Raw genomic sequence first — 10,049 nt, 5'->3', positions numbered from 1 at the left:
TGTATGTCTAAAAACACAATGTAGATAATATCTGCTTCTAAAGTAATACAACTTAAAAAAGTAAATGTTCTAGATTTAAAAAACCTTTTTTAATCTGGTATTTGTTTATCTGAGCTGCTAAAATTTCACTTTGAAAAGAAGATCATTACTAAATTCAGTAAGACATTTAGTCAGAGACTTGGACTAATCTTCAATCAAGAAAATTCCCCTATCATAGCTCTCCATGTTTTATACTTTTCTTTTTTGGAGCAGTTGAAGTTCACTGCAGACCACCAACCCTTGAAAATACATTTTGCAAACCACGTGTTGTAGGAGCAAAGAGATTTTATTGTCTTCAGCACAATTTATATATAACTCAGAGTTATTATATGATGATATTACACTCTAAATCAATGGTGATAGTGGAGGCACCACTGCAAATGTGACGTACGGCAGTGTATTTTCAAATCAGTCATGTTCATTGATTTATATTGAACATCTAGCATTGTGCTACATACATGGGAGACAGTGGTTGAGCACAACTCATTGAGCTAACATTATGGAGGAAAGACTTATGTGTTAATCTAAGAAATACATGTAGCTGAAGGAGATGCATAATGGCATCACTGACTTTTATCAGCAGAAGTGATATTGAACTGGCATTTGTAATCAAATATCAGGCAGTTCTATCCAACTCTGAACAATCTTCTCTTTTCTGATAATCTTCACTGGAGCCACACAGATGGGCCCTGCAGTCATCTTTGTCTTACTTGATCTTGTGTCATAATCACAGTTGATAGGAGAAGAAGGTGCAGCAGACCCTTACTGAAACAATCAGATTAAGTTTTCTAGGAATTGCGACTAGCATCTGTGATAGAATCTGTAACATGTGAATTTCATTTTTAAAGAAAAGACATACATCAACTTTTTTACTAGATAGCTAAGTACAGAGAAAGATACTAGGCTCTTTCCATTTGTTTCCTTGTTAAGACACCACTGCATGCCTGTCCTTTTGGTCTAACAATACTCTTGTTATGTTGAAGTAAATGTCCTCATTTCTTTGCTTAACCAAATTTGTTTCTCATATAATAATTACCTGAAGAATCAATGACATATAGGAAGACTGCTAGTAAAGTGCTCTGAAAATATATTGGAGTTTTTTTTTTAATAAGAGAAAATACAGTCAAAGGAATAAAACAATATGTTACTAAATATGTGTTTTCACATAAATATGTGTTTTCACATAAATGTGCACATCTCGTTGGACAGTCAAGTCCTAACAGTACTTGGGAACTTTGGGTACCCTCGAGTACAAGCAAGAGCATTCACAAGCAAGAGGGCTTTAGAGCCAATTACAACAGAACACTATATATATAAATAGGAAGTAGCCAAGACTCAAACTACAGATTGTATAACCATTCATCTTTGAAGGACATCTCGGTTATTTCCAGCTCTTGTCTATTATGAATACAGTTGCTATAAACATTTGTGCACACACAAAAAACGAAGTTTGAAAAACTAGATTAGGTTACTTTAGGGGGTTATATATTTTAAAAACTAATAATACATACTCATGACAATAGTGACAAACATAGAAATATCGAGGTGATCCTTTGTGGCGGCATGATGCAATGGCACAGCCAATCAGGTAAGACGTGGCCCAAACAATCTGCAATGATAAAGAGTTGTTTTACTGCAGATTAGATATTTTACTAAATGACCATAATATCAATATAGTCATCCATGATTAAAAGTTAACATGTTGCTTTTGGGTTTACTTTGGATATGGCTTAACAAGAAGTCATAGAAACAAAAGGACTCCTACATGTCTAGATACCATACATGCATATACACACACACAGCTGCATACAATGCAAACCAGGTGGAGAAAATCAGCTGACAGGGGAGGGTGACTTGATGATTGGCATTGTCTCTATTTATTGTCAGTTTTTTCTTTCTGAAAATAAGTAGGGCTTCTAGATGTAATTTCTAATTTTAAAAAATCCCAATGTTCATTTTCTCTGAGATAGGAGAGATGGATAGAGAGAGGGTAAAGATACAAAAGGTAGTGTTGATCATTTTGTTATGAACAGGCTGATGTTCAAAGGAAACTTGAGTGTTGCCTTTCTGGACATGGGCTATACATGGCTGTGCATAGGACTAATTTCTCTGATCGTATCCAGTGTACTCACGGCTGATCAGAACTCTATGTCGACTCTCCATGACTCATTCCTATTGGAACGAAACATGAGAGGCTGTCTTCAATGCTGGCTCATTCTCCCTTTCTCATCAAACTTATGTGGACGAGATAACTTATCAGTTTACATAATGAAGGCTGCTTGGTGATTATATAAAAATGAAAGCTTGGAGGAAACTTTTGTTATCGGTCAGTGAACAGGCATACTGTAGAGTACTGAGTTTGTTCTTGAGGAATAGTGAGCCAGGTTTAAATTCCATCATTTACTTCTTGGGTAGGTTGTACTTAGAAGTTTGTTTTAGGCCTCTGAGTTTCATTTTCTCAGCTGTAAAATGGGATACAACAATGTTGTCCTCTACATCATCAGTGAAAGGTAGGATTAAACATTCAAATATTTAAGTGGTTCAAAAGGAGATGTTTTCAGTAAGTGTGATTGTTCCCACTTGCCGCTGCCCCACATGAGCCTGGGTAGCTTTCTTACGGTCCTATAGATTTTCCTCACATTTCTGTTCATGTTCTTGATTACAGAACATGTTTGTTATGACTCTTTTAGATAAAATATTGTTTTCTCTTTACAAAGAGAGTCATGCATGAGTGCCAATCTCGCCACACCATATGGCTTTTAATTTTCTGCTGCTAACCTAGGCTTTTACTAAAACTATTGCTCTACCTGGGCATAAAAATTTTTATAATGTAGATTCTTTGTTTGCAGGTTCTTGCTAACATTTTCTACCAAAGAGTATTTTCCATAAGAGACCCTGTTGAATTCAGACTCTAATGGAGTACATAACCTGAAACATGATTTTAATAAAAATGCAGCTGAACATCTATTTTGCTATGTTACCTCTATATGTTAACTGGTAATAAGATTATGGAACTTAATTTATTCAATTATTCCTTTAACTCATAGCAAAGAAAAATTGAAACTGAAACTTTTTTCATTAGGTCTTCAGACACAAATGACTTTAGAAAAAGAACTTTTATTTTACAAAATTTTTCATGAACATACTAATGTATTTATACAAGGCTACAGAAAATGTCGGAAAATGTCTGGAAAAGCCTTGTGGTATATTCCCCCACTGGGCCTGCTGTCATGAGCTTACTCACCTTCACATTAACATTCTTGTTGTTCAGTTGATTCTGCTTAGAACCCTAGATTCTGCTCCTTGCCCTTCCCTGCCCTCAGCTGCTTCTGATTTTTAGAACACTAGGTGAAATGGAGTTCCCATCTCTCCAGTGCATATGAAAGATTAAGAGCTGTGTAAAGACCACTGGACTAGGATTCAGATCTGGGTTCTAGTCCTCACTCCTCCATTTGCTAGCCGTGAAAAGAATCCATAACTGGTGGAATGTAAAATGTTTCTATATTCTATTGCATTAAATTTTAAGCAAATGAAAGCAAATTTCTTTGATTTCATTGTCTTCATTCCTTGGCAACAGGAGATGAGAGAAATCATTTTGATAAAACGTGTTCTATTTTGAAAGTGACAATAGAAAGTTCTATTTCTATTCACTTTGGAGGAGACAAATCAAGATTATCTGAAGGTGATGGACTTCAGTTAATATACCACAGCAATGAGATAATGCTTTTGAGATAAAATTAGTGTGTTAGTTCACTTATATAGGAAATAGAAGGTTTGAATCAAGGCCACAAATTTGTTAGATTTTTAGCTTTCTAGATATTCACTGTATTTTTATCCTCTAATCCTTTGATAAGGTAAATTATATGATTAAGTAGTTTAATGTTAAGATACTCCCGGATTCCTGCCACATATCCTTTGTGTCTAAGTGTATCAATCTTAAAAGAAAATGCTATTTACTAGTGTTTTATTTAGGATTTCTGCATTGATTTCTGTGATTATGCTTCTTTTTTAATATGCTTTATCTTCATTGGCTTTTAACATCAAATTTAAGTAGGCTTTATTCCAAGTGGATTTTATTTTATGAAACTTACCAATGGGCACATGTGAGAATATAGTGAAAGGAAGCAATCTTTAAGCCAGAAGGAGAATCCTCTCAAGAAACTAACCATGCTGGCACTCTGATCTTGGACTTTCAGGCTTTGTGAATTCAAGAAAATAAATTTCTGTTGTTTAAGTCATTCGGCAATGTGATATTTTGTTATGGTAGGCTAAGAACACTAAAACAGATTTTGGTATCAAGAACTGAGATGCTGCTTCAACAAATACCTAAAACTGTGGAAGCAGCCTTGGAATTGGGTAACGGGTAGAGACTGGAAATTTTAAGTGCATGCTATAAAAAGTGTAGATTGCTTGGAAGGGACTGGTGATAGAAATAAGAGCATTAAAGTATATTTTGTTGTGGTCTCAGATATAAATAAGGGACATGTTCTTGGAAATTGGAAGAAGGGTACTCTTTGTTATAAAGCAGCAAATAAAATGGCTGCTGCCTTGTCTTCTAGTGTTTGTGGAAGGCAAAAGTTGTGAACAACAAACGTGGAAATTTAGCTGAGGAGATTTCAGAGCAAGGGGTTGAAGGAGTGGTTTGGTTTCTCCTCACCACTTACAGTAAACTACAAGAGGAGAGAAAGAAATTGAAGAAATATTTATGCAAGGAAGAACCAGAACTTGAAGATTTACACAATCATTAGCCCATCTATATTACAGAAAATGAGGAAGTATTTTCCAAAGAGAACCCTAATGTCGCTGAACAACCATTAGATAAAGATACCATGGATATGATTTATGGATTCAATCATACATCTCAGCAGAAATAGACGTGTGATTATACAGTGGAGGTACTGCCAGTTTGAACTAAAGTGGACAGAGAAAACAGACCCAAGGGATGGAAGGCTGTCAGACTTCTTAGACTCTTCAGAAAGAATGATGGAGATATTTCATTGTAAACATGCATTATCCTTCAAGAAAAGGGAAGAATGACTCCCCAAATGTTTCAGAGATCATGATGGCTGCCATTCCCATTACAGGTCCAGGGCGCAAGGCTGCTTCCTACTTAGCTTCAAAGAGTATTGTCCTTTCAGGTGATCTCTGAAAGCAGCCAGGTTAGCAGGGCCTCTTCAGAGAGTCATTTGATGAGGCTGCCTCACTGAGCTAAAGGGAAAAGGCTGCCCACAGAGCCACGGGTGATGCTGCCTCCACGTTGGCCAAGAGTGCAGAGCATCAAACCAAAGAGAATTATTCTCAAGCCTTACTATCACATGAAATTTCTTTTGCAAAGTTTTGGATTTGCCTGGGACCCATTACTGCTTCCTTTTCTATTTCTTTTTTGAAATGAGAATATCTATCCTATGCCTGTTTGTCTATTGTACTATGGAAGCATATAACTTTTCTTGTTTCACGGGTTCACTGCTGGAGAGAAATTTTACCTCTGGATGAATCACACCTTGAATCTCATGCATTTAGGTAATATTCAGATAATATTTAGATGAGACTTTGGGCCTTAGACTTTAGAGTTGATGGTGGAATAAATTAAAAATTTGAGGGCTCTTGAGATAGAATGAATCTATTTTGCATGTGAGGAGAAAATAAATTTGTTGGGGAGGGGCAATGGTACAATGTTATGAGCTGAATTGGTCCCCCAAAATTCATATTCTGTACCCTAACTTCCATCCAGTGTAGCTGTATTTGAAAATAGAGTTTCTAAGGAAATAATTAAGATTAAGTAAAGTCATATGACTCGGGCCTTGTTCCAGTAGGATGTGTCCTTATACGAACAGATGCTAGACAGCTTGCTCTTATGGTCTCTCTTGTCTCTGTCTCTATCCTTGATTTTCTCTGGCTCCACTTTTGCACTGGGAAAAAGCCATGTTAGGACTTTATGAGAAGGTGTCAGGCAGAAAGCTTTCACTAGAAACTGACTATGCTCTATTAAGATCATAGACTTCTAGGATCCAGAATGTGGGAAAATAAATTTCTGTTGTTTAATCCACCCAGCTGTGGTATGTTGTTATGGCATCCTAAGCAGACTAATAGAGCAAAGATATGAAGAAATTGCAAATTTTGTAAATTGCTGGTGGGAATATAAAATGGTGCAGCTGCAACAGAAAATATAATAGTACTCCAGTTTTTCAAATAATAAATGTAGTATTCACATATGATCCAGTAATTCCTCTCCTTGGAATTTCAAATGCCCAAAACAATTGAAAGCAAGCACTCAAACAGATATTTTCACACCAATGTTTAAAGCAGTATTATTATTCACAATAGCCGAAAAAAATGGAAACAACTCAAATGCCCATCAGAACAGACAAGCAAAAGGTGATATGCACATACAGTGAAATACTATTTAGCCTTTAAAAAAGAATACAATTCTGACACATGCTACAACATGGATGAACATAGATTTAATATATTATGCTGAGTGAAATAAAGCAGACACAAAAGGACAAATATCATATAATTCCAAAGTTATGAGGTACCTTGAGTAGTGAAATTGCTCACAGAGACAGAAAGTAGAGTGGTGGTTGCCAGAGGTTTGGGGGAGGAATGGAAGGTATTGTTTAACGAGTACAGAGTTTCGGTTTGGGAAAATGACAATATTCTGGTGATGGGGTTGCACAACCATTTGAGTGGACTTATTACCACTGAACATTCATGCCACATTAATGCTGAACATGAAACCATTTAAAAAGGTTAAAATGGTAATTTTTAAAATGTATATTTTACCACAATAAAACTAAAGTTAGAAATCAGGGTTTTCCCTGTATTTTAAGGTGCCATTATTTTCACTTTTACAAATACTACCAATATCAAATTAGATTGACATCTTATGATTTTGTGAGTTCCTGGAAAATCTAGTGAGTAAAGAAGGAAACTGAGAAGTTAGGCATCTTCTCTAAGCCATATTTTGAACAGAACAATTCCTTCTATTCCAAATTATAAGGGGAACTCAGTAAATTCAGTAAAGATTGCCATAAGAAGGTAGAATGATTTTCGGTTGTTTCTGACTTACGTTTCCACACACATGCTGATCTCTTAAACAATGTGCATGTTTGCCAGCACACAGGTTACCTGAGTGTACTGGTCAGTACTTATGTCATCATCCGTTGTTGTCCATTGTCCATGTTTGAAATCTTTAGACTCACTGTACCAGACTCCAATTACACTGGACCATGATACAGGATAAGATGTCATATGCATATTTTCTCCGCAAAAGGTATCTGAAATGAGAAAACGGGCTGGGTCATACTCTGAACAAATGAGAAATAGTATACAAGGAGACTTTCCTCATTTTTATTTTGTGAATGGTTCACTGATCATCTTGACAACATCTTCTGAGAGGGAGTAAAATCTGCTGTATCCCTGCTGAAAGCCTTCTTTCTCATTGATGAATGAGCATGTGGTACTCAAGTTTGGTGAAAAGTTGACAGTAGGTGATGAACACATTTTGAAATCAAATCAATCAACATTTCAGTCTCTGCTGCTTCCAAGCTGCTTTAGATAGGTGAAACCAAATCAGAGAAGCCTAAGAGTTTTAACAGGGTCTATGGCTTAAAAGAAGCTACACACAGGTGTTCACAATACAAAGATGTTGAATAATCATTTGTTTATTTAGCCATTCATGTATGGTGTGGGCTTTTGATTGAACATGGTATTCAGGAGTATCTGCCTTTTCTTAAGGCAGGCAGGAACCACTTTGCTATTTCACTGCTCAAAAGCATTGGACTAAGATTCTAAATATTCTATAGATACAAATGTGAGTTAGCATTTTTAAAACATCTTAATTTTAAAAAGATTCTCATGTTAAAATGTAATGTGTATTCCTGAGTGAAGGTGATATAGTTTGGATGTCCCCTCCAAATCTCATGTTGAGATGTAATCCCAGTGTTGAAGGTGGGGCCTGGCTGGAGACGTTTACCTCGAGGTAGTGGATTCCTCAAATAACTCGGTGCTGTCTTCATAATGGTGAGTGGGTTCTCAAGAGATCTGGTTGTTTAAAAGTGCGTGGCACCCCCCAACTCTCTCTCTCTTGCTCCCTCTCTCACCATGTAAGACACTTGCTCCCCCTTCACCTTCTGCCATGATTGTAAGCTCCCTAAGGTCTCACCAAAAGCCAGGTGGGTGCCATGCTTCCTGTACAGCCTGCAGAGTTATGAGCTAATTAAATCTCTTTTTAATAAATTACCCAGGCTCAGGTATTTCTTTATAGCAACACAAAAACAGTGTAACACAGAAGTAATAATTTTTTTTTAAAATTTATTTCCTGGAAACTAGCAGTAAGTTACCTAATCTATATGCTTTAAGATGGGCTTGGGAGAGCGGAGCAAGATGGCCAAATAGGAACAGCTCCGGTCTCCAGCTCCCAGCATGAGCGACACAGAAGACGGATGATTTCTGCATTTTCAACTGAGGTACCAGGTTCATCTCACTGGGCAGTGCCAGACAATCAGTGCTGGTCAGCTGGTGCAGACCGACCAGCGAGAGCTGAAGCAGGGTGAGGCATTGCCTCACCTGGGAAGTGCAAGGGGGAAGGGAATCCCTTTTCCTAGCCAAGGGAAACTGAGACACACAACACCTGGAAAATCGGGTAACTCCCACCCTAATACTGTGCTTTACCAAGGGTCTTAGCAAAGGGCACACCAGGAGATTTTATCCCACATCTGGCTGGGAGGGTCCCACGCTCAGGAGCCTCCCTCATTGCTAGCACAGCAGTATGCGATCTAACTGCAAGGCAGCAGCGAGGCTGGGGGAGGGGCTCCCGCCATTGCTGAGGCATCAGTAGGTAAATGAAGCCAAAGCCGCTGGGAAGCTCAAACTGGGTGGAGCCCACAGCAGCTCAAGGAGGCCTGCCTGTCTCTGTAGACTCCACCTTTGGGAACAGGGCACAGCTGAAAAAAAGAAGCAGAAACCTGTGCAGATGTAAATGATCCTGTCTGACAGCTTTGAAGAGAGCAGTGGATCTCACAACATGGTAGTTGAGATCTGAGAAAGGACAGACTGCCTGCTCAAGTGGGTCCCTGACCCCTGGGTAGCCTAACTGGGAGACATCCCCCACGAGGTGCAGACCGACACCCCACACCTCTCATGGCAGGGTGCACCCCCGAGATGAAGTTTCCAGAGCAAGAACCAGACAGGAACACTCACTGTTCAGCAACATTCTATCTTCTGCAACCTCCGCTGCTGACACCCAGGCAAACAGGGTCTGGAGTGGACCTCAAGCAATCTCCAACAGACCTGCAGCTGAGGGTCCTGACTGTTAGAAGGAAAACTAACAAACAGAAAGGACACCCACACCAAAACCCCATCAGGACCGTCACCAACATCAAAGACCAAAGGCAGATAAAACCACAAAGATGGGGAAAAAGCAGGGCAGAAAACCTGGAAATTCAAAAAATAAGAGCGCATCTCCCCCTCCAAAGGAATGCAGCTCATCGCCAGCAACGGATCAAAGCTGGATGGAGAATGACTTTGTCAAGTTGAGAGAAGAAGGCTTCAGTCGATCAAACTTCTCAGAGGTAAAGGAAGAACTATGTAACCAGCACAAAGAAACTAAAAATCTTGAAAAAAGAATGAAAGAATGGATAACTAGAATAATCAACACAGAGAAGGCCATAAACGAACTGACAGAGATAAAAACCACGACAAGAGAAATACGTGACAAATGCACAAGCTTCAGTAACTGACTAGATCAACCGGAAGAAAGAGTATCAGCGATTGAGGATCAAATGAATGAAATGAACTGAGAAAAGAAGTCTAGAGAAAAAAGAGGAAAAAGAAATGAACAAAGCCTTCAAGAAGTATGGGATTATGTGAAAATACCAAATCTATATCTGATCGGGGTGTCTGAAAGTGAGGGGGAAAATGGAACCAAGTTGGAAAACACTCTTCAGGATATCATCCAGGAGAATTTCCCCAACCTAGTAAGGCAGGCCAGCATTCAAATTCAGGAAATA

The 10,049-nt window shown here is 38.3% G+C and overlaps 1 protein-coding gene across 3 annotated transcripts in view; it reads right to left on the bottom strand.

The window, feature by feature from the left end:
- The window catches only part of CRISP1 (cysteine-rich secretory protein 1), a 43,645-nt gene that overhangs the window by 4,742 nt on the left and 28,854 nt on the right, over positions 1-10,049 (bottom strand). For all 3 annotated transcript variants that reach the window (XM_011960251.1, XM_011960252.1, XM_011960250.1), the window contains exons 5-6: positions 7,168-7,316; positions 1,551-1,648 (exon numbers count right to left, since the gene is read on the bottom strand). In XM_011960251.1, coding sequence (XP_011815641.1) covers positions 1,551-1,648; positions 7,168-7,316 — 247 coding nt within the window. The remainder of the gene's footprint in view (positions 1-1,550; positions 1,649-7,167; positions 7,317-10,049) is intronic.

The sequence above is a fragment of the Colobus angolensis genome, unplaced genomic scaffold, assembly GCF_000951035.1.
Source record: "Colobus angolensis palliatus isolate OR3802 unplaced genomic scaffold, Cang.pa_1.0 Scaffold51, whole genome shotgun sequence".
Lineage (NCBI taxonomy): Eukaryota > Metazoa > Chordata > Mammalia > Primates > Cercopithecidae > Colobus > Colobus angolensis.
Note: the sequence above shows the minus strand (reverse complement) of the source record. Positions and strands in the feature narration are given on the sequence as shown.